Here is a 25514-nt window from a genome sequence, read left to right as displayed (position 1 = left end):
TCCCCTCCCCCACCCCACCCCACACACACATTCTCTCTTCTGAGGTTGGAGTGAGCCTCATTGTTTTAGAGTAGGATTAAGGCCCTGATCCCTACAAGGACAGAGCATCTCCTGTGGGGCAATTATTAAAAGAGGTCTTTGTATATAAGGTCTTTTAGAATGGAAGCCCTTCAGAGGTCGAACTTTTCTTGTCTGTGAAGCGCTGAGTACACTGTTATTACTGGATGATCCAACTCCCCATGATTAATATTCCCTCTCTGACAGTAAGCCCAGGCTTGAAGAATAAGCTTCATTTTTACTCCATTCTGAGCTCTGCTGTGGAGTTTATCTTCACACATCAGCACTGCAAGGAGAGCCAATGAACGGAAGGCATAGCTGCTAAATCTGTTTCCTCAATGTTTGCCTTGGCTCTCAGCACAGGAAGCCTAGTGTCATGAAAAGGCAGAAGAAGGAGCCTCTCTACCTCCAAGGAGCTAATCAGTCAGGAGCAGGCGGAGTTGGGGTGGAGGAGAGGTGGGGAAGTGGAAGAGGGAACAGAGACACTGGCTGGCAAGGGCACACTGTCACAGAGGGAAGCTCCCCGCGTCTGCAGCTGGTCTGACAACAGGATGGATGGAGTGAGCGAGCTGTGTGAGCGATGAAAGCAAAAGCTGACATGAATTGTTTAGGGAAGACTTTTTGTGCCTTCGTGCTGCTCACCGTCTCTGTGGCCATGGTACAAATAGGTAAGTTAGACTTCTCTTTGGGACCAAGCAGCTGCTATGGATCGAGGCAAGGGGAATGTGCTAGGATGTTTCCTTCACGTAAATGCTGTACTTACCAGTGCTGCTTTCATTAAAGGACAGAGTTGATTATGTATTGTTACTGGCATGTTAGACCTGCTCTTCATTCACTACATCTGCCTGTGATCACCAGGCCTATTGTCACTAGGCATGTGCCCTGTATCTGGTTTACTTAGCAACTGGGATTGATTCACAGTTAACAACATTATCAGCTGCCAAAAGACTCTTCCCTGTGTCTTTAAATTCCTGTCGTCCAAGAGGCTGATTTATTTAACAGACTGTAGGTCACACAGGAAATAGTGTGTGCAGCCCCGTCTGTGAACCCAAAGTCTTAGCCAGGGCGGGGGTCTCTTCTGGGTTTTGTTAGGAAGGCTGGTCATAGCTCCCATGGGGGAGGGTGGAGATCATAAATTTCATTCTGAGCACTGGTGGGAGATCCTATTAGAGAGTGGCAAGCAGCCCTGAGGATCCATTCTGAGAGCTGGTGGGAGTTTTACCATAAGGAACACCTGTCAGTGTTTGATCAAAAACAGCTTCTGTAGTGAAAACAGTATCATCTAAGGCCATGCTTCCTAAGCTTTTAGGTCAGCTGTCTCAGTTTTATTAGCCTTTTCGCTGCTCCAGCTACTGTCCACCAGCTCCCATTCACCTGTATTTGTAGAGCTCATGATCTTCCAAGCCCCAATCTCGTGAGTGCAAGGCGCATCCCCTGGGCTCACCACAGAAACTCATCACTAAAGCAGGGAGAGGCAGTCTCATGCACCAGTCACAAAAGCCTGAAGTGTTAATGCTAAAGTACACGTACTGGCAATGAGGAATTGGTCTAATGTGCTGAGCTGTTCAAACACAGGCTCCAAAGATAGGTTTCACATCTCTAGTGCCTTCCATCAGAGGAGTTCAAAACATTTACAACCATTGTTTAATTCAGCTTCAGCACCCCTGAGAGGTTAGGTTAGTACCTCGTCCACATTTTACAGATGGAAACACTGAGACACAGGAGTGTTAAGCAGCTCATCCAAGGTATAACAGTGATCTCAGAGTCGGGGTAAAACCCCAGGGACTTAAATAGCGCTGGTCAGGAAATGAGGATTTTTTTCTAGGAAAATTTTGACATAAATAAAAGAATTCATTTTCATTGAAATTTTCTGAAGATTTCAACTTTCAGTTAAAAACCTGAAAACCTCTCAGCCACAACCCAAACCTTCTCAGTTAGAAGGTTTTTGATTTTTTTTTCTTTTTGACAAAAAGATGAAATTTTCCATGGAAGGCAGATAAGTTTGCACAAGAACAACTGTTTAATCAAAAACCCAATTTTCCACAGAAAAACAGGAAACAGAAATTTTCCCACAGGTACTTACCCTTGAGTGCCCTGTCCCAGACCAGGCTGTTTCTCTCTCTGCATAAGGTTGAATGCAGGAGGCTGCCTCAAAGCACGTAGTAAAACTCAGGCAGCTCCTCTGCATTTCCTCCATTCTGGCCTCCGCTCCCTCACAGGCCACAGGCTTAGTGGCGTAGGTGGGCCCAGTGCACGTACACCCATCATGGACACATCTGTCCCCACAGAGTACCAAAATTATTGGGAGCCCAGAGTCCCAGCCAGCTTCTGGGGGCCAGGAGTGGCTGTAAAATGAAACAATGACATTTGAAAAAGGGTGCACTTTACAGGCTCAGCCAGGCCTTAACTACATGAACCTTTTTCTTAAATCTCCTACTGCTGCACTAGTTTTGGTGACAAGGGAAGCACGAGCTTAGGCAAGGCGCAGGCGGTTTAACAGCTACGGTGTCTAGTCCTGGTCTGAGCTGTGTTAGATCAGTGGTTTTCAAACTGCGGGTCACGGAATGGAAGGCGGTGGCTCTGGTCAGCACTGCCGACCGGGCCATTAAAAGTCCTGTCGGTGGTGTTGCCCAGCTAAGGCAGGCAAGTTCTGACACTGTGCTGTGCCCCGGAAGCAGCCAGCAGTGGTCCGGCTCCAAGGCGGGGCGGGGGGCACGGGGCTCTATGTGCTGCCCCCCGCCCCAAGCACTGGCTCTGCATTCACATTGTCCGGGAACCGGCCAATGGAGCTGAGTGCGGGCGAGAGCCAGACCTGCTGCTGGCTGCTACCAGGGCACAGCGTGGTCCGCGATGCCAGGACAGGCAGGAAACCTGCCTTAGCACCTCCGCTGCACCGCTGACAGGGAGCCACCTGAGGTAAGCCCGCACCCCAACCCTGAGCCCCAATCCCCTGCCCTGAGCCCCCGCCAACCCAGAGCCCCTTCCTGCACCCCAAACAACTCATCCCCAGCCCCACCCAAGAGCCTGAACCCTCAGCCCAGAACCCTGACCCCCTCACACACCCCAACCCCCACACCCTGAACCCCTCATTCCTGGCCCCACCCCGTAGCCCTCACCTGCACCACAACCCTCTGCCCCAGCCCTGAGCCCCTCCCACACCCCAAACCCCTCATCCCCAGCTCCGTTGAGTCACGGGCATCAACAATTTTCTTCAGCTGGGTCGCCAGAAAAAAAGTTAAAACCAGTGTTAGATGACACATCATTTAAAATGCTGGTGGCCAGGGGAGCTGCAACAAATTTGTATGGTGGGGGTGTTGAGAGCCATTGAAGCACCTTGTGAACCCTGTATATGATGGAAACCACTTCAAGCCACTGGGTGCAGCCACACCTCAGACACCCCTAGTTCCAGCGCCTATGTTGGTGGCTGGTCTATACTAGTGATTTCACCATGGCAGGCACCAGAGCTGCAGTACTGGGAAATTGTAAGGAAAGTGCCAGTGTAGAGACAGCCTCAGTGACTTTCCTTACTGGGTTAAGCAGAGGAACACCCCAAATATCTGGATATGAACGTCAAGGGAAGAGTGAGCAGTGTGGGGAGGTGTTCCATGGGGAGTTCTTTTAAGGTTGATGCAGCCCTGCCATCCTCCCAGCCACCTGCTCTCATTCATATTGGAACTCTACTCCTGATTTAAGACTTCATAGGATGGGGAAAATATTTAGATAAACTGCCTCTGTCTTCATCCCACTCTTGCTTTAGTGCCCCCTTTCTTTAGTGCACTGGCACCCTGCTGTTTATTTTAACATTGAAAACGTACACATTAAAGGGGGGGGGAACATTTGATTATTTTTCTTACCCAACCATTTAAATAGTGTTCTGTATTTTTTTTAAATCATCTGAGACTTTTTTAGGTGATTTCCCCCCCTCCACACATACACACACAAATTCTTTAAAGGCAGATCCCGACATTGTCCTGACCAAGGACTGTTGTGCTCGCATCAGTCTCATTTGAAAACCCCAGCAGTAAGGAGGTTTGAAAATAGCATCCTGACCACATACAATATTGTATTTTCTTTAACTCTGACATATGAGTGTGGATGTACACACTGTTTGAAAACTCACCGCTCTTATTTTTTGTTTTTGAAGACGTGATCATTCACGTGTACAAAAAAAGGCAGGAAAGTCAGAGCCCTTATTATTTTTTCATATGGCAGCTTCATTATTAGAAAAATCCAAATAAATTATGTTAAAAAACCAACTTCAAAACAATTATGAGTGAGATTTTTAACTGCACAAAAGTGAGGGCATTAAGGACAGCACAGTCACCTTAACTCTGCCAGCTTGTACCTATAAATTACAACAGGGTCTTTCTTTAAATGATCACAAAACATACTATAGGTAGTCAGACACACTAAATCCTACATATTTGCATCTATGATTCCAAGAGAAGGTGCAACTTCAACATAAACAAACAGAACAAAATGCATTTTAGTCCTTTCCTTGGAGGAGGAGAATTGAAATTTAGATTGAGCCTATGCAGCATCATAGAAAATGCTCCATGTTCATTTCTTCAGTGAAAAAAAAATCGAAGGCCCTTTGTAGCTGTTTGGTAGGCAGTATGTCACATTTCAGCCATGTGAGGATTCCCCTATGCTGGAAAAATACTCACTTGTCTGCTTTAGTGCCCATTGTACTGCTGGAACAGCACTTAGTGAGGCATGGTGATCTAGCTCCATAATTCTGACTTTCTTGAGTTTGTCTGATTAAAATGTCAGCCTCCATGGATTAAAAAAAATATTTTCCTGCAAAGTAAAAAGACAAAAATAATTTAAAGTAAAAAAATAAAATCTATTTCAATAAGTGAGAAAAACACACACACATACACAGTGCTGCTTTTATATGAATCTTTAAATGGAAGGAATAGATTTTTCTTCAAAGGTTGGAAATGGATTTCCTCTCTGGACTGAAAACAACCAGGACACATTTTGGCCTTAAAGGGAACTATTTCTGAACATTATAAGCCAATAAAAATGCCATCTCAATTAGAACAATAATGGGAATGGTGAGGGTGAAATTCATGAGCCACGCTGGAGTAAAAGCTACAGAGGAGTTTGCACACTAGGGCTGGCTCGGGTCCCCACTCGCATCAGTCCTTGCACACTTCATCTGCACAAAGCCTGATTAGAAGCAGTGTTAGTGTCATAATAAAAGCATAGATTCATATCACAAAGCCTGATGTGGGCAGAATACAGGGACGCATCCGCATGAGTAAACATCAGATTTCTTCTTGTGTTCCATCAGCTTGCTTGGTGATGTACAGAACATGGAGACGCAGACCTTGCCTTATATAGTTTACAGTTTAGGGGCCAGATCCTCAGCTGGTGTAAACTTTTAACTCCACTGATTTCAATTCAGGTATGATGATTTACATCCATTGAGGACCAGCCCTATGTGTTGTGGAGAAAGAACGATTCCAACCCCATGACACTACGCTGGCTGTCTGGATGACAGACCCATGCTAAAGTGGGGCCGCAATCCTTTTTTCTTTTAGCCTTTGTCTTGATTAAAACATAGCCAACCTTTCCTAGCTTAGACATGGCCTGAGGGTTGAGTTATGAGCTTCTTACATTGCTGAAGTATCACTGGAAGACTCCACCCAATAAGTAGTTTTTCAGGGAGGAGCCGAAGAAGAGGAGGAAGTTTCTTTGGTGCCCAAGTAGAAAGAGGGAATTCCAGGCGTTTGGGGTGGCATGGAAGAAGGTATAAAGACAAGAGGAGCGTTTAGGGGTGAGGCTTGGGCAGGTTAAAGGGAAAGAGAAGGTAACAGGAAGAAATAAGAGCAGAGAGTTGGCAGGTGCAGAGTTGTGTTTAGCCTGGAAGATGAAAACAAGGAGTTTGGATTTACATGTATTATTTAGCGTTCTCAGTGAGCTCAGCCCAGTACAGTACATACAGCTGAAGTAATTCCTTGGCCTGGAGAGTTTACAGTCTAACAACAAACACATCACAGATAGGCCATGACAACGAAACCAGAGATGGGGATGACTTTGTGGGGAATGACTTAGTAATTTATCAGTAATGCCGAGAAGAAGGTGGGGGAGGGATTCACCCAGAAGAGTGACATGGTAACAATGGCAGAAGCGGAAGATGATTGCAAGGGAATGAAAGAAGAAGCTGGGAAATGAGAAAGCAGGAAGTTCATGTAATGGAAGCAAGAGACGTCTAAATAAACTAGGGTTAGCATGATAGAGATGGGGTGAGGACCATGGGTTTAGAGAAATTATCAGAGAATCAAGAGTCTGGATGTGGGGGTGGGAATGGGGAGCTGAAGGTGACAGCAAGGGATGAGTCCACACTGTCCTTATTTGTGTGTGATTCCCTTCAGCAAGCAACTGAACCCTTACCTCCTATATCTCACAGCTGCAGGGAGATCTACCCAACACACTAACTTGTTATTTCTACTAGTAGTACATACCTATTCTTACAACTGAAAAGAACAGGCTGGTGTTCAGAAGATAAGTGTGTTTCACAAACCCTTTGGGCCATGATCAGTCCTGGTGTAACTCCATTCACTGCCATAGAGTTATACCAGGGATCTGTTGTCTGTCTGTTATGTTCTCCCACCCCAGCCTTGGTTAGTGTCACAGATACTCAGTGACAGAGTATAGATACAGAAAAAAGACTATACGTATTCAGCATATTACACCTGGCCTCTTTCAAACTGCAAATATTGCCCCTTGAATTGCATCATAGTGTAACTCATGTAACATTCATTCCAGGATGCAATCAGCCATCTGCATGTGGTATATCGATTGTGAGTTGGTTATACCACTAATTTGAATATGTTATAATCTGTTGCGTGTGGGGCCATGCACTGAAAAGTTAAAGAGGGTGTTGCTTCAGGAAATCAATGTACAATAGAACTATCTCTTTAGAGGGTAAAAATCTCTTTAAAAGCTTCAGTTTCTTAAAGAGGCTATTAAGGAAATTAAGTAGTCTCAGGGGATGAGATTTCAGTCATGGATATAAAACTGAGTTTCACCAATTTGAAATCTACTCAGTATGAAAAGAGTTAAAAGTCTTTTCAGGTTCTACACCAGCCCCCAAGACCCCCTGTGGTTTTACAATCATATTTTCCTATTTTTAAAAGTGTTTCTCTCTCCTTTTGCTGTGTGAAAGATTCAAAGAAACAGGAGAAAATGACTAAGTCACTGATTATAGATGAGAACCAGTGAAACTGACTATAACCAAAGTGCTGTCAAATGCACAATGTACACAAACGAAAAAAAAGGAGAGAAAAATATTTTTCCCCAATCGCTTTCAGTTACCGTAATCTTAGGTTTTGCACGTGGTAGCTGACAAATTTTCAAGACATACATATGACTTCTAAATTGACTGTGTCTCTTTGAAAAAAAACCCCCCAAAGGAGGGGAAATGGCCCATTTTAAACAAGAAAACGTGTAAATAGTGGGGTGCCCTAAAAACCTACACTAGGATCACTGCTACGGAACCTTGTTTAACATTTAATGACATTGTTTGTTAGATTAATGACTGGCTTATTGTTGAACAGGGAAGTGGCAACATTTAGAGATGGTACAGAAATATTCAGGTGAGTCAAAGTTAGAGAATATTGAGGGACTTGAGAGGTTTGGAGATCAGGGCTCAGATTGGGGGAGAGCGGAGTGGCAGTATTCTTCCAAGCTCCATCATAACATAAGCTCCACCCACATGAGTCTCCATAATGAAACACTGCTCACACTAGATTTTGTGCACAAAATAGGATAGTGCAGCTCTCTGAGCTGCACTAGATTGGGCTCCTTGAGCTTGACTTCCCCTCAGTGGGGCCCATAGGCTCTGCTAAGCTCCTGGGGCTGAGCAAAAAAAAAAGTGGTGATATCTCCCAAATGTCATGGACATGTGGCACAAAAATGAGAAAACACTCACAGTAAGTTATGACCCAGTCTCCTTTCTTACTCAGGGAATGAAATAGTTGACATTTAAATTATCATCCCTGAGTGAATGCCTCAGTGAGATGAACAGGACACTTCACACCTGTCAGACCCATTGTACAAGGCTCTCTGCAGACATCTTTGTATTGATTATACACAGGAAGTTAAACCAGTATGAGGTAAAGTGTGAATTTACACCACAATAGTTGTACAGGTATGGCTCCCCATTTGGACACTCGTATTCTGGAATAAGAGCGTGTTTTTTCTGTATAACTTAAACCACTTCCAAAATGTCAGAAGGTAAACTGGGAAAAGTCACTTTTATTCTGTAATAAAAGTGTCTATACAGGGAGTAATACCAGTATACATATACCAGTATAGTTTTGCCACTCAATTTCCCTGTGTAGACAAGCCCTATATTCACATTTTTTAAGGTTTTCTTTGCAAGCATATCAGCTATAGACTTACTCTTTTTTTCAAATGAAAGCTGAGATTCTGGAAGACAAGATACTAGCTTCTGAGAGGTGACAGTATGGCAAAGGCCTATGGTATGCACTGGCTGTTTCTAAGCTTTTATCTAAGGATAAAAATGTTTACGGAATATAAACCCTCATGCTTCAGGACATAAATTAATCAATAATTGCCTTGAGGAATCCTTAGTAGCCTCTTTAGAGCTGCTTTAAGGTCCTGGCAGCACAAAGGGACCTAAGTATATCTGCCCCAGCGATAGGTCTGAACCAAAACCACTTCAAATCTGAACATCCCCAAATATGGGGAAAATTCATGGCTGCCAGACTGAGAGGAGAAGGCGGCTGAGAACAATTTCCATTTAGAGACAACCATTTATGCTAAAGGATCTCAAAGCATTTTATAAACTATACACACACAGGAATCACTTCACACAACACTGAAGTATAGCCACCTCTGGGGCAAAAATAGCAAATGGTTAGCAGTACCAAATACCACTTCACTACAGTTTGGGACAGAAAGTGAAGAAGAATCCCATATACAATTGAAACTGGGCAGAATTTAGGGATGCAGAATTGGAATCTGGCCAACATCACTCCCTGATAGGCTATAGCACATTGGGTCTTTTTTGTAGGTCTCTTGTCTAAATGTTGACCAGGCCCAATCCTACTTAGCTTGTGAGATATAAGAGTTAGTCCTTCCCATTTGAAACTAGCAGAATTTACATCCTTTGGACTCAGCGTTATGCAACATTTCGCTCCATTCTGTGATAAGGGGGAGAAGAAATCACCCTTGAGCATGTCTTCCTGGTGTTGGATACACACCATTTTCATACTGAGATGATCTGGAGGAGAATGAAGATGGCTGCAGGCTGGACAAAGGTATCCAAATCCTTTATCAAACCCCACCTTCTCCCTCAGGGTATGTCTACACTTAAAACTCTACAGCAGCGCTGCTGAATCGCTTCAGGAGTTCTCTTGTAACTGTAGTTAATGTACCTCACCAAGATGCAGTAGCTAGGTTGATCTAGTTCTCTCAACACTGGGGGTTAGGTCGGCATAGCTATGTCTCTCAGGGGTGTGGATTTTTCCCACCCCGAGACATAACTATGCTGATGTAAGTTCCCTGTGTACACCAATCCTCAGGATCTCTCCAGCTCAGAGATCGAACACAACCATCATGGGGAAAAGAAGTCACGTGTTAGCTGTTTCCTGGGAAATGGTTAATGGGACTTTGACATTAGATAATGGCCTGTGCTAATAATAATACTTTGCCCTTCTACAGCAACTTCAATCAGAGGCCTTCAAACCACATTAACATGAATTAATTAAACTTCACAATATGCCTCTGAGGTAGGCATTACCTCCATTTTATGGATGGGGAAACACAGGCACAAAGCTCATGCTTCTAGCATCATACATTATATCAGTGGCAGAACTAGGAATAAAGACCCTGATTCATATTTCCCCTAACGCCTCTTTACCCCACTCTGGCAGTTACAGAGAAAGCACATTATTATATTTACACCCAATTTAAGGTCCCCACTAGAGTGGTGGAAACTGGTCTAATGGACATGAGGCTCAGGTCCAGAATGTTTTAGACTCCTACTTAAACTATCCTGCTCAGCTAAAAGCCTTCTCATTAAAACAGGATAAAGGGCAATTCAAAGCCATTGTTTCAACTTTACCTAAAAAAGAAGATTTTACACAAACACAATTCAGCAGCTTTCAAGCTGTCTGATGTGGCTTGTGGACTGTGAGTGACTTGTACCTGACTCATTCCTGGCCATTTGTGATAGAGGCTGATGGAAAGGTGTAGCAAAAAGCAGCACCTCCTTCACTTCTTCTTCCTTTCTTGCCGCTGGCGATGGACAGCCATTATGTTGGGGAAACTGTACCATATCCCGGGAAGGTTACTTAAGAGAGGATGGTCCAGTAGGCCAGTACACTGGTGTCACATTTATTTGTCAAGAAGGGTGCACAAGACTGTTACTGTCATGCAGTAAAAACAGCCCAGCCATAGCAGTCCACTTGCACTCTTAGATTTGCTTAGTCACGTTTAGATGAGGTGAGTGGAATTGATGATGTGGCCTGACGTGCTGATGCGCCTGACAAAGATAAGTCAAGCAAGGAAGCTCTTTGTTCTCCATTTCATTTTAAGAGACTTTCACAGAACTAAAATCAAGAACCCATCATGAGACATTCAGCCTCTCTCATTTCCTCTTCTGATGACTTTGTCTGAATTAGAAACAACCACTCCAGAAGAGTCTTTTCCTGAAATTCACTTACTGAGAACAATTTGCATATATTTATATGAAACAAATGAAACAAAAAACAACAACAAAACCCACATCTTACTCCTAGTGCAGTGTTAGTGTAGTGAGAATGCTGTAGTCAATTTAATCAAATGGGCAAAGATTTGTACGAGTGATTTATTTTGTGCATACATTTAAAAAATCAATACAGAACAGGCACCAGAAAATTGTTATACTTAGGATTTTAATCTTCAAAATACTTTTAAACATGAACAATTAATCCTAACAGTTCACCTTAGATGGGAGGTAAGTATTATCCCCTTTTGTCAGTAAAGGCGGGACGTAGGAAGTCCCAAAGAAATACTTTACCCACTATATCCTCCACTGTCACCAATAAAACCCATGAGAGTTACCGATTTGTTTTTTTACTGTCTGAGCTGAAGTAACAAGGATATGTTGTAAGCAGGGCGCAGTTGCAGCTGCATCTGTCCCCAGGACCGGCAGGATGTGGTTTTCTCTTGGGAATTTTCTGTTCTGCACCTGCAGGTTATATATTTTGACTCTTCTCCAAAAACTGAGAAAAGGCATGAGAGGATTCAGCCCCAAGTATGGGGTTAACTTCTTCTTCCCAATCCCTCACAGGGTGATGGATGTCTCAGTGCTCTGAGTTATACCAGTACTGTGCGGCACCAGGCCACCTTCTCTTTCATTAACTCACACCTAAAGCCCCCAGCCCAGGGGTTAGTGTTGCTGCCAATACCCTCCCAATGCAGGCTTTCCGTGGCACAGTAGAACCACACAAGTTTCTCTGCCTCTCAGGGGTATGCCTCCATCAATGGAAAAATTTATCCCCGGCTGCTATATGGAAACCAAAAGCATTGCAGGGGCGGCAAGACATGCCACAGTCCACCGGGGGTTACACTGCATCACCTGCATCACCCGGTGCTATAGAGGTTGGGAATAACCCAAAACAATGGTGATTATCAGGCCCCTGGAGGATAAACAGGAGCGACCAGGGTTTAACCCTGGGGATTAGAGCCACTTTGTTACAAGTTCAGGCTGAAGGGATTTCCCTCTTTCATGTAGGTGGGGTAGGTCATCAACTCAGTGTCCTCAAATGAGCCCCCTGCCAGCAAAGAATCATAGACCCATAGGGTTAGAAGGAACCTCGAGGGTCATCTAGTCCAGGGATGGCCCACCTGAGCCTGAGAAGGAGCCAGAATTTACCAATGTGCATTGCCAAAGAGCCACAGTAACACGTCAGCAGCCCTGCATCAGCTCACCCATGCCCTCCTGCTCCCAGCGCCTCCCGCCCACCGGCAGCCCCGCCGATCAGTGCCTCCACCTCCCTCCCTGCATCAGCTGTGGCATGCAGGAGGCTCTTGGAGGGTCTGATTGAGGGCATGGCAGGCTCAGAGGAGGGAACAGGAAAGGATGGAGTGGGGGCAGGACCTCTAGCAGACCCAGAAGTTGAGCAGGGAGCACCCCCCTGCACATTGGAAAGTTGGCACCTGTAGCTCCAGCCCCGGAGTCGGTGCCTATACAAGGAGCCGCATATTAACTTCTGAAGAGCCGCGTGTGGCTCCGGAGCCACAGGTTGGCCACCCCAGACCTAGTCTAACCCCCTGCCAAGATGCAGCATTTGTTGTATCTAAACCATTCAAGACAGCTGGCCATCCAGGCTCCTTTGGAAAACCTCCACTGAAGGAGTTTCCACGACCTCCTTAGGTCTTGTGAATAGTTCCACTGAAGGCCAATGGAACCACTCCAGCTTAAAGCTAAGTATGGGCTTAAAGGCTTAGCTGAATCGGGGCCCTTGTGAAAGGACATTGTGAACCCCCACATTTATACGTCACTGTGTCACATTTGGTAGTAGCAAGGAGTGCAGTGCCAAAGAGCAAGTGCAATTCAGCTTTCCCAGGTGACCTCAAGCAAGCAATTATGCCTCACTGCAGGCATACACCGCATCCCCTTGGTCTCTGTGGAGGAGCTTGCCAATCAGAGGCTCTCCCCACCCCCCCAAAGTAGAAGAGACCATGTGGTTATGAGCCTGATCACAGAAGCACATGAGATGGTCACCAAGGCAGACAGGAAAGTGGAGCTCACTCCCCTACACCGTCTCTAAGGTCTTGCCTAAACTGGCCTTTTTCAGGAAATTTCCTCATGTTGCATTGCCACCACTGTAGTGCTATCAGTGACAGCAACAGCGAGAGTATTAGTGTAGACTAGCCACCAGAGTCTCGACTTCCAGAGAGTCTCGGCTTGAGCTGAGTGACTAAATGGGTTTTGCAGTTCAGTGAACTGAAAAATGAGAAGTAAAATTCTGTTTGTTTCAAACCCCAACTGATTTTTTTCCTCATCAAAATGAAAAAAGTGAGGGGGAAATGGTCTGGGTTGAATGAAAAACCAATAGTTTATTTCTAAATGAAATGTCAAAACAAAACATTTAGACTTTTTTGGAAAAAAAATATCATTTTTTATTTGGCCAAAACTACGTGACCCGAATTCACAAATAATGTTGGTTGCTTGGCAACCACATTTTTCAGTTAATGTAGTGTTTACCAAACAAAGTTTGCCCAGCTCTCGTCTGTTCCTGTTCTGACCAGGGTTAAATGACATGGTGGTAAAAGTATGCCGATGGCCTATCTGTACTGGTGCTCACACCATGTTACTCCTGGCAGTACAGCAACAGAAAGAAATTTCCTAAGAAAAGATGTAGATTAGATAAGACCTAAACATTGTGTAGCTCACTGAGGACCCAGAATAAAAGTTTCATCTTCTGTAATGCAATACACACACCCAGAAAAGTAACTTAGGGACCTAAACAGGTTGAAATTGTCCTTTTAATCAGTGTTGAAGTTTTTGTGATAGACTTATGTGGACATAATATTATAGTCTAATACATTTGATGTTACTTGGTGATGCTGATGATTCAGCCATGAAAATGAATTGTACTGGACTTCATATGGAATTTATATCCAGAATAGTAATTCTAAAAGCAGATGAGGAGAAGGGAAATTCCCTATTTGTTCTCAGCAAGGATTTTTCTAACTGCCGGCTCCACAGATTTCACTTGGGATCTGAAAATGCAGCTGGGTTCTTTGTTCCTCTTCCTCCACCACTGATGGTAAAGACTATTTCACTGGAACTTAACTGAGAGTTTTGTCAATGCTCAGTGAGGGAGAATAGACTCCGGCTTGCTCTCTTGTGTCTGTAGGGGCTTTGCAGGCCTAACAGGAGTAGAAACTCATTCTTGTCAGAGAAGTGACCAGATAACTATCAAATACAAACATTCAAATTTGGTTCTCAATAACATCAGTGTAAATCTGGCATAACACCACTAAAATCAAAGGACCTAATTCAGATTTACTCCAGTGTAGCTGGGCAGAATTTGGCCTCGGGAGGGTAGAGGAAGAAAGATATGTTGAATAGAAACTATTTTCAAAGTTGGGCTGCTTTTCCAGGATAATTGCATCTACACTAGGACTTACATTGGCATAGCTATATTGGTAAAAAATAATCACACCCCTATCTGACATAGCTACCCCAGTATAAGTTTTACATGTAGACCAATCCTTAGCATACAGCTCCTGCAAAGATTTTCTGATTCTGCTGAGTTCCAGCTAGTCCAAGATGGTAGCTTAACTCCCATTGTGGATGGAGCAGCAGGAAGTGGCTCAGAAATGTCTAACTTTTCCTGATTTGTGCTTACGTCAAGGGCAGTACAGAACAGGCACACTACTAATGTTACTCCCTCCCCACCATTCATTTGCCTCACAATTGCTGCCAAAGCAAGGGGAAAAAAAAGAAAGTTAGCCCAGGAGCTCCTCCAATATAGCTGTGCGCCTTGCATCTCAGTCAGGCTCCACTCCGCAATAATGTCTTTATACTGAAACTTGGCAGTGATTGCAGTAGGGAAGAGGTTCTACGGCGTGTGAGAGCAGAGAGGTTAATCTTATGGACTGGTGGCAAAACCAAACGTCAGGTTATCAGTCACTGTTTAAAGCTATGGACACAAGGAGATGAGTCTAGTATCTGCAGAGGTGGGATCTTACTATGGAATATTCTATAATACTAGAGATGTTATAACCTTGGAGCTCTGGGGGTAATGACACTCTGGGTGACCTTTTCAAGTGTCCTTCTCTTCCTACATCTTGTCTAGATAACATCGGAGTGTCTAAGATAGCTGGTTCCAGCATTAATCTGACCTGTGGTGACATTTCAAGGCGGGATCTGGTATCAGTAGTATGGAAGATAAGACCAAGGAATGGAAATCACTGCACACTGGCATACAGAACTGATCAGAACAAGACAGACAGAACAAACTGCAATGAGAGAATGGATTGGAAATCTAGCCCTGAAACTGATAGTGCCCTTCAGATACAGCAAGTGACACTCACAGATGAGGGATGTTATAGCTGTGAAACTGTAAACAGCGATGGAACTTTCAATCAAACCTACACTCTGACTGTATTAGGTAAGTAACAGGCTGTGACATTCTTAATTGTCTACACAATCAGATTTATGCCTGACACATAAACCTCCCCTCCTCTTAGAATGTTGAGAATATAGGTTCAGAGAACTCCAAAAACTAAGGAGTTTAGGACATCTGCTGGGTTAATCCCCTTATGTGAATTCATTGTGGTCTCTCCTCACATCCAACCTCTTTACATTCTGGTCCTCCTTTCCCTCCTCAAACCTTTCTCCTTGTTTTTATGGCGGGAAAGGTTGGCATGAGCTATTTTTCTACCCAATGTTAACATCAATCTTTGGCTATTTGGTAGAGGGGCTTCTGTACAAACACTCCCAGCCTAAGCCATCCCCCCATGAAACTGCTTTTAAAAAGTTAATTTAGGCCCAGATCCTGAAAAGTATGTAGACTCCCAACTTCCACTAATTTCAATGGGATGTTAAGAGCCTAAATGCCTTTGAGGATCTGACCCTTTTAGTGCTTGTGAGAAATTCCAGAATGACAGTTCTGGAGACTGAAATCCTCTCTCCACAGAACATGTATAGCAAACAAGTCAACGTACCTTAAACCCTACTTGGTGAGGCCACTTTTGAGAATAACGATAGTTCAGTCCCCCCATGTTCAATTGTTCTTTGGTCTCTCATCTGAGACTGGATGCCCACTGGCAAGTGTAAACCAAGTCTGTTAGCACCAGGACTGAGGTCAGCTCAGTTCACCTATAGCAGATAGTAATGACTTTCAATTACTGCAAACCTGATCTGGTTTAGAACTGATAAGCTACAAGTAAAAGGCTAATAGAGCCTATTACCAACCCCCTCGGACATCCAGGTCTTCCTATGCTACCCCTGTAACATTTCTGCCTCAAACATAAAGAGGCTATTTGCTAGGAACATCATTAGTGCATTATCTTGTGCACAACAAAGGAGGATTACTGTGGTGACCCACCTGACATGAGGGCAGTAACTAGATCAGAATACTGAAAGTTGCCCAGGTAATTTTGGAAAGACTATATTAAATGATATAACCATAAGAATTTACTACTGCAAAATTGACTAAAACCGAGGGGAAGAGAGAGAGACAAAGACACACCAAGGATAAGAAATATACGCACACCCCTGTGTTAACTACTACCGGAGATCAGCAGCAGATGACACAAAATGTAGATCAGGATCCAGGAACTTTTTGGATATGGGGTTTTGGATTCAGGCCCATTTCTACACACCATCCCTGAGAAAACTGACATGAGTGGGTGAGATTGTTAGGAGTCATGACAACGAGACAATGCATGGAACCTGGGTGACAGATGAGCTCCTGGTCCCGGCCATTCACTTTGTGGGGTGGAGCTGGGAACCTTGGCAGTCAAAACAGTTTAAGGAAAGGGCTTACAGGCATGCACCTTTGCTTACTGTGGTTCCCAGCCTTCCTCCTCTCTGCTGTTCTTCCTAGTTCCCACTTTAGCCCTCAACATTCTCTAGTTCTGAAGTGAATACAGGTTCTGTTCTTTTGTTTATGTTCCATCTTGACAGCAGAGGGTGTATGAGAGCTTATATGTCTCAAACTGAACCAGGATAAATTGCTGTGTGAGGAGAGGGTACTTCATTTCCCTAAAGCCGTGTCTCGGGATATTATCTATGGTAGTCCACATGGCACACCTAAGGTTTTCACTCACCCTCTCATCCAAGGGATACCCCCATTTCAAGAGCTGTAAGGACTCCGCATTATCTATTCTGCTGTTGCAGGTGTTTGCTATTTATTGCAATACTGTCTTCACTCCCATTCTCCTCTTTCTGCTAGGTTCTTCTTGTATAGGAATGAGGAAAGTTGCCATACCACATGCAGCAAACTAACTTCAACCCTTTCCCCTTTCTCCTGTCCTGCAGTCCCTCCTGAAGTGACCTTGACCTGTGACAGTAACGGGGCCGCTGTGTGCAAGGCAGCTGCAGGGAAACCAGCTGCACAGGTCTCTTGGGACCCAAACAGAAATCCCAAGACTGAGCTTGAATATCACCCAGATGGGACAGTGACTGTGCTCAGTATATACAGCCCCAAAGAGACTAATATAACCTGCTTTGTCTCTCATCTGGCTTGGAACACAAGCCAATCCAAGGAATGCCAATCAGGTAACAGGAGACATCTCTTTTCTCTATTTAGTCTTCATTCATAACTGATAAACTATGTGCTCCTCTGTTCACCAGCTCCAAAAAATATCAGTGAGACTGGTGAGAGTGTGGCAGGGACCTTGCAAATTCAGCTGATCATTCCAGTTTGCTTCTAGAGAGGGAAATCTATAAAGGCTGCAGAAATACTCCCCAAAATTTAAGACTGAAGTGGGACCTTTTTCTTATCTCCTTTCCATACAAATGTCTAACCTGGGGGGCTGGGTCAGTTAGGGGACTGTACAATGGCTATGGAGCCTTGCACGGTGATGTCACCAGGTCACATCTGGCCCAGCTTGGTAGTGACCAAGAGTCAGTGACTTATGGGATATCATGACTTGGGCCATGAAACTCATCTATCCTACTCCCTCCCTGGAGATGCTCCCTCTAGGTCAGGGTTGTGGTACTTTATTGGCAGTGGGAAGGCATTGATGGGACCTGAATCACAATTGTCACTTGCTTGTATGGACAAGACGTTCAACTGAAAGAGAAGCATAAATAAAATTTGTTGGGATGCAAGTACGAATCCTGCCACCGGGGCTGTGAAAGGAGGAGGGGAGGAGAGCACATTCTAGTGTCTGTCCACCTGAAAACAGGGAACAGTCTCATAATCTGAACGGTAAATGGCTGTTATCTGGACTGTTTTATTTATTTTCCTTGCTCTTTTGCTTTGAAGTCATATAAGAGATAGCTTGAATGGTGAGATATGCAGAGTCTACAGAGCAACATGATCTAGTAATATAGTGCGTGATTGGCCATTGGGAGATATAGGTTCCCCTTCCAGATTGAAATCTCCAGGCATGACCTTGGACAAGCTATTTAACTTTTTTGCCTCAGTTTCCCCTTCTCTCAAGTGGAGATACTATTTATTTTACGGGCAGGCTGTGAGATGTAATTAATGTTTAAAGCACCTTGTGATCCTCAGGTGGACACAATAAAGGAGTTGATCAGTGAGGAAATAACTGAAATGGTGATTCTCCCTATTTAGAAAATCATGATTCTCTCTTATTAGACGTGTTTCTTCAGTATTTCGCCATCTCTGCTGGTCTCCTGGGCATCCTCTTCATTTTGGCTTTAATTTTCCTCTGTAAGCTCCACCGTGGCAGGTATGTATGACATGGCACTAAGGAATCAGTTTGTCTAGAGCTGAGAGGAAACTTAAGGTGTTATTTGATATCAGATCAGATGACATCCAAGCATCTCTGATTCTGTCACATTCACACAGGATGTGGCATGATGAGGCACAGTGTATCTAAGTGAATGATACACTGGTGGAGGGGGTGGGCATGGGACACAAGATGCCACCTCCTGACGCCAGGGAAACTTCCTGTCAGTATGGAGAGTTGGCAAAGTAAAAGTTGTTCTCTAGGTACTACAGAATATCTCAATCTGCTTCTTCAAGCCAGCAGTTTGGGGGATCAGTTTCCCTACCAAACAGTTGTCACCCAGCTCTGGAGGACGGAGCAGGACTGTCCTGTCAGAAGATTAATAAAGCTGAATCAAGCAGCAGAATCTTTATTCCTTTGTTGCGTGCTGCACTTCAGTTCCATCAGACCTTGCTTAAATGAATCAGAGGGATGCAGTTCCAGGGTAAAAGAGTAGGGAGCATTGTACTTAAATATAGACAATTTGTAACTGGGATGTTCTTTTCCTGGTGTAGGTGGTATTCCAGGAGAACCCCTCACTCAGTTCCTCTCCCCCATAGTCCAAAGTCCAACTGCTTAGCCTCATGTCCTCCTCCCTCAGAAGGGGATTAGTTCATGTAGAGTAAAGCTTATTCAGGGCAAAGCTCTTATCCATCCAGAGGACCTTGTCTCCACTATTCTGCTCTCCCAATAGGCTCAGGGCTCCCACAGGCCGGAGTAGGGACTTCACATATGTAGAGTCAGGAGATCAAAACATCAGAGTCAAGTGCAGTGGTTCTGAAACTTTTGTACTGGTGACTCTTTTCACACAGCAAGCCTCTGAGTGTGCCCCCTTTATAAATTAAAAACACATTTTAAATATTTAACTCTATTATAAATGCTGGAGGTGAAGCGGGGTTTGGGGGTGGAGGCTGACAGCTCGCAACCCGCCCTGTAATAACTTCGCAACTCCAAGGGGTCCCAACCCCCAGTTTGAGAACCCCGGTCAAGAGCCATCCAGTGAAGGATCTGAGAGATGACATTTAGCCCCCTTCTTGATGACTTGAGGAAGAAGGGGTTCATTAGTTGTGGATTACAGACTCTCTCAGGGCCCTTCTGCTCCAAGATGTGTGGTCTCAGTGGCCCAACCTAACACTGAAGGTAGAATTTGTTATACTTTTTTTTCCTGTCTTTTTTCCTTCCACAGAATTTGTTATAAGTCCAAAATCCCTGAGACTGCTCCCACACACAACCTGCAGGTAAGGAAGTGGATGTAAGCCAAGATGTCACTAAATCTGAGATGTGCTCCCAAAGTAACTCAGAAAAGTTTTATACATTAAGGGAAGCTGTCAGATTTTGGCTCTCCCTACTTTCTGCAGGTGCAATTGTGTTCCGCAAACTGTCACTTGACACAAAGCAGGACAGAGTCCATGTGCACTCCAAATATCAAGATTTGGACTTGTAATATATGCCTGCAGAGCACTGCCACAGTCAAGACTCAAACTAGCATTCTTGTGATTCAAAAAGCAGCAGCTCTGACAGTTCTCCCTGATCATGCCAGGAAGAGCTGTGCTGAGTATAGCTGTGATACACCTCATGGTTTTACAGCAAAGTGGCTGGGGGAGGGGGTTGTTTTGAAAGTTCTTCTTATTGATCTAAATGAGAAGCAACCTTTTTTTTTAAATTTACAAAAGGAAAGATGTCATGTAACAAAATGGACTGTGAATCTCAAAAAGTCACTAAATTCTGAATGGCCAGATCTGTAATTTACATACTCTTTAAGACTCCTTTATGGCCAGAGCAGTGTAAAGAGTCCTTAGCGAAAATGAGAGTCAGTCACAATTTAACAATAGTTAACTCTGATGTGATCAAATCATGTTACAATACAGGTGAGCTGACTAATAAGGACAGGAGAGGGAAGATGGGTCAATGGTTAGAGTGCTAGCCGTGGGCTCTAGTGAGCTAAGGTCAATTCCTTTGTCTACCACAGACTTCCTGTGGTGATTTTGAGCAAGTCACTTAGGCCCAGATTTTTAAAGGTATTTAGGCATTTCTGCCCTCAACATTGCAACATCTAACTGATTGAGGCACCTAAGTCTCATTTTCAAAAGGCATTTGGGCATTTAGGAGCCTAAATAGGATTGATTGTTTTTGCTGCCACATTAGCATAGATTAGCATAACCTCAGCCATGCGGAACGCAATGCCATCCACAGCCTCAGAAACAACTCTGACATCATAATCAAAAAGGCTGACAAAGGAGGTGCTGTTGTCATCATGAATAGGTCGGAATATGAACAAGAGGCTGCTCGGCAGCTCTCCAACACGAGTTTCTACAAGCCATTACCCTATGATCCCACTGAGAGTTACCAAAAGCAACTACAGCATTTGCTCAAGAAACTTCCTGAAAAAGCACAAGATCAAATCCGCACAGACACACCCCTGGAACCCCGACCTGGGATATTCTATCTACTACCCAAGATCCATAAACCTGGAAATCCTGGGCGCCCCATCATCTCAGGCATTGGCACCCTGACAGCAGGATTGTCTGGCTATGTAGACTCCCTCCTCAGGCCCTACGCTACCAGCACTCCCAGCTACCTTCGAGACACCACTGACTTCCTGAGGAAACTTCAATCCATCGGTGATCTTCCTGATAACACCATCCTGGCTACTATGGATGTAGAAGCCCTCTACACCAACATTCCACACAAAGATGGACTACAAGCCGTCAAGAACACTATCCCCGATAATGTCACGGCTAACCTGGTGGCTGAACTTTGTGACTTTGTCCTTACCCATAACTATTTCACATTTGGGGACAATGTATACCTTCAGATCAGCGGCACTGCTATGGGTACCCGCATGGCCCCACAGTATGCCAACATTTTTATGGCTGATTTAGAACAACGCTTCCTCAGCTCTCGTCCCCTAAAGCCCCTACTCTACTTGCGCTATATTGATGACATCTTCATCATCTGGACCCATGGAAAAGAAGCCCTTGAGGAATTCCACCATGATTTCAACAATTTCCATCCCACCACCAACCTCAGCCTGGTCCAGTCCACACAAGAGATCCACTTCCTGGACACTACAGTGCTAATAAACAATGGCCACATAAACACCACCCTATACCGTAAACCTACTGACCGCTATTCCTACCTGCATGCCTCCAGCTTTCACCCTGACCACACCACACGATCCATCGTCTACAGCCAAGCTCTGCGATACAACCGCATTTGCTCCAACCCCTCAGACAGAGACAAACACCTACAAGATCTCTGTCAAGCTTTCTTACAACTACAATACCCACCTGCAGAAGTAAAGAAACAGATTGATAGAGCCAGAAGAGTTCCCAGAAGTTACCTGCTACAGGACAGGCCTAACAAAGAAAATAACAGAACGCCACTAGCCGTCACCTTCAGCCCCCAACTAAAACCCCTCCAACGCATTATTAAGGATCTACAACCTATCCTAAAGGATGACCCAACACTCTCACAAGTCTTGGGAGACAGGCCAGTCCTTGCCTACAGACAGCCCCGCAACCTGAAGCAAATACTCACCAACAACCACATACCACACAACAGAACCACTAACCCAGGAACTTATCCTTGCAACAAAGCCCGTTGCCAATTGTGCCCACATATCTATTCAGGGGACACCATCACAGGGCCTAATAACATCAGCCACACTATCAGAGGCTCGTTCACCTGCACATCCACCAATGTGATCTATGCCATCATGTGCCAGCAATGCCCCTCTGCCATGTACATTGGTCAAACTGGACAGTCTCTACGTAAAAGAATAAATGGACACAAATCAGATGTCAAGAATTATAACATTCATAAACCAGTCGGAGAACACTTCAATCTCTCTGGTCACGCAATCACAGACATGAAGGTCGCTATCTTAAAACAAAAAAACTTCAAATCCAGACTCCAGCGAGAAACTGCTGAATTGGAATTCATTTGCAAATTGGATACTATTAATTTAGGCTTAAATAGAGACTGGGAGTGGCTAAGTCATTATGCAAGGTAGCCTGTTTCCTCTTGTTTTTTCCTACCCCCCCCCCCCCCCAGATGTTCTGGTTTAACTTGGATTTAAACCTGGAGAATGGTCAGTTTAGATGAGCTATTACCAGCAGGAGAGTGAGTTTGTGTGTGTATGGGGGTGGGGGGGATGTGAGAAAACCTTGATCTATGCAGGAAATAGCCCGACTTGATTATGTAAAGAGTTGTCACTTTGGATGGGCTAGCACCAGCAGGAGAGTAAATTTGTGTGGGGGGGTGGAGGGTGAGAAAACCTGGATTTGTGCTGGAAATGGCCCACCTGTTGATCACTTTAGATAAGCTATTACCAGCAGGACAGTGGGGTGGGAGGAGGTATTGTTTCATGATTTCTGTGTGTATATAAAGTCTGCTGCAGTTTCCACGGTAAACATCTGATGAAGTGAGCTGTAGCTCACGAAAGCTCATGCTCAAATAAATTGGTTAGTCTCTAAGGTGCCACAAGTACTCCTTTTCTATTAGCATAGATTGGAACTTAACGTTATTTTGTAGTTTTAGCCCAGTTTATTATTATTTATTACTGGTTTACAAGAGAACCTCTAGGCACCAACTGAGATCAGGGCTCCATTTTGTTCAATATTGTACAAAGACATAGTGAGAGGCAGTCCCCAAAGATCTTATAGTCCAAATAGGTAAGAGAAACAGAGCACTGATGAGAAAACAGAGGTGAAGTAAACATCTCCAGTTCGCTCAGCAGGTCAGTGACAGAACCAGGCACGATCCCAGTTTTGAGCCCCACTCCATTGTGCTAGGCACTAGACCATGCTGCTTCTTGATGGCTCTATCTGTAAGGCAGATATGCCATCAACTGTTTCCATAGCATCAGCCTGTGATCATTCATATATCCGTGGAGCCCTGCTCCCTGTGTTTCTTACATTTAGGGGAGGGGAGACATGTTGTTGCTCAGTTCACACCTTTTTAAGATTCCAGAAAGAACTTTTATTTCCAAACAAATCCAGTCCTGGTGCTCATGGTTATTGCCTTTGATTTACTAGGATAGTAATGAGCAGCAAGAGTTGGAGCCCTACGCCAGCTATGTGCAGAAGGAAAACACAATCTACAACACAGTGTATGAAGTAACAGTGAGTGAAGACCTCCCACCAGGGCTCCAGTCAGAAACCTGAGAATCCAGCTGGGCCCGACTCACCACCTGTGTGAAGAAGGGGAACAGGTTGCAGGGAAGATTAATGATACTGGATTCCTTCCAGAAGAAGATCTCCATCACCAAACATTTTCTTCACGGGATTCTGAGAGCCAAGGATCTGCATAACCACTGGGTGCCTCCAAACATATCTGCTTGCTGATCAATTCCTCTTGTTTCCTCTTCCCTTTTTGTCACCCTCTGTCCCCATCCTGGGAATTAGCACTGTGAAAGATGGAGTGACCTGCTGCCATTGGTTTCACCATGGACAGCTCTTGTGCTCACAGGTCCCCACTGGCTGCCCTGACTGCAGCAATCCAAACGTTGGACATTCCTTTTTAGGCATTAGTTCTGTGTCACTTTGGGAGTGGGAGGAGGAGTGAAACACCCACTGACGAAGTCTACTGTAATAGTAAGGGAACTGGTCATTAGATGATAGATCAGCTGGGATGGGAGATCAACTGAGTATCTCAGTATCCTCCCAATCCTGAGAAGAAGCACTATCTATTGAGGAGGTCCATTGGGTAGGAGGATGCTGAATAACTTGTCAGGTCTCCCATTGAACACAAAATGTTTTCTATAGTCTGTACTAAGTTACAAGTCATTCTCAGGAGTCTTCCCGTGGTGGAATCTCCTCCTTCAGGGAGCACAGGCATTAACATACTGCAATAGCATAATAGTCCTGCCACTCCATTAGTCTGTTTCTAACAGTGGCCAAGGCAAAATGTTTCAGGAAAAGAAGCAAAACACCAATAATGCATCTACTGGGATTGTGCAATAATGGACCAAGCCAGGGTAATTTCTTCCTGCCCTCAGCTGGTACTCAGTTTGTCTTGAAGCATAAGGCTTGCTGGCCCGTGTAATATTTATTTTAGCTAATGTTAATTGCAGAGGGTGGTTTCAATTATGTGCTGAAACCTTTCCTTGAATCTCATTAAGCTATTTTGTCTAAGTATAATTGCAGCACAAGATTAATTTACTTCATATAAAAATGAGTTTATCCATTTCAAACATGTTATCTTTTAATTTCATCAAAGTGCCTCTTGTCCATGTGTTATGGACAGAGGTAAATAGGACAAGGCAGTTGTCCTCTCTACCAGTGTTTTTCAACCTTATTGGTTGGGTGAGCCCTTATTTGAAGTCAAAACATTTCATGACCTTCTTACTTTACTATAACAGTAAGTAAAAAAAGTATTAATGCTAAGCCTGTATGATCTGTTTGTATGTACTTATTGAGAAGTTGACAGAGGCCACCTGACCTTGAAGGGTAAGGCTGTGTGGGCAGGAGGAGGAGGGGGAAAGAGAGATTTTCTTTGCTTTTGACTGTAATACAATTTTCAACATCTTGTGATCCCCTTTTGTGACCCTCCTGGTTGAAAGAAACACGGCTCTCTATTGGTCTCCTTTCCAAGCTTCTGTAAATAGCCTCAAACCTTTCCTCCTCGGGGAGAGCTACCCCACTCCACAGTCTTCTAAACACACCTGTTGCCCATCTCCATTTCTGATGTGTCCTTTTTGTGTGGAGGTGGCCAGAGCTGGACACTGAATTCAAGGTGAGGAAGTACTTTGGCTTGGAATTTCCCAGGAACCTAAAGGAGTTTAGCACCCAACTCCCAATGGATTGCAATGGGACATGGCCACCAAACTCCCTTGGGCTTCTTTGAAAGTCCCAGTCATCTTAGAATTGACGTTGTCATAATGATCTGTTGCTGTCTTAATATAGCCAGAGATTCATTCCCTTTTTGCCTGCCACTGGGTGTTGAGCAATCACGCTCACTGCATTGTCAACAAGACCGATTTTTTCCCCTTGAGACTACAGCTGTTGTAGGTC

The 25514-nt window shown here is 44.4% G+C and overlaps 1 protein-coding gene across 2 annotated transcripts; it reads left to right on the top strand.

Moving 5' to 3' along the window:
• Positions 1 to 238: 238 nt before the first annotated feature.
• Positions 239 to 24694, top strand: CD200R1 (CD200 receptor 1). Of its 2 annotated transcripts, none has more exons than XM_073308327.2 (6): positions 239 to 725; positions 14889 to 15203; positions 17078 to 17317; positions 18342 to 18459; positions 19685 to 19736; positions 23538 to 24694. In XM_073308327.2, exons 1-6 carry the CDS (start codon positions 638 to 640, stop codon positions 23664 to 23666), a joined length of 942 nt encoding a protein of 313 aa, XP_073164428.1. In that variant the 5' UTR covers positions 239 to 637; the 3' UTR covers positions 23667 to 24694. The 2 variants fall into 2 exon arrangements, with proteins under 2 accessions (XP_073164428.1, XP_073164436.1); XM_073308335.2 differs by having other exon boundaries at positions 245 to 725; positions 18366 to 18459.
• Positions 24695 to 25514: the final 820 nt, after the last annotated feature.

Source organism: Lepidochelys kempii, chromosome 1, assembly GCF_965140285.1.
Source record: "Lepidochelys kempii isolate rLepKem1 chromosome 1, rLepKem1.hap1, whole genome shotgun sequence".
Classification (NCBI taxonomy): domain Eukaryota; kingdom Metazoa; phylum Chordata; order Testudines; family Cheloniidae; genus Lepidochelys; species Lepidochelys kempii.
Note: the sequence above shows the minus strand (reverse complement) of the source record. Positions and strands in the feature narration are given on the sequence as shown.

Coding starts and splice junctions, on each gene's coding strand:
- CD200R1 (XM_073308327.2), top strand. CDS start 638: ATGAAAGCAAAAGCTGACATGAATTGTTTAGGGAAGACTTTTTGTGCC. Junction 17,318..18,341: donor ATCCAAGGAATGCCAATCAG/GTAACAGGAGAC, acceptor CTCCCTATTTAG/AAAATCATGATTCTCTCTTA. Junction 18,460..19,684: donor TGTAAGCTCCACCGTGGCAG/GTATGTATGACA, acceptor TTCCTTCCACAG/AATTTGTTATAAGTCCAAAA.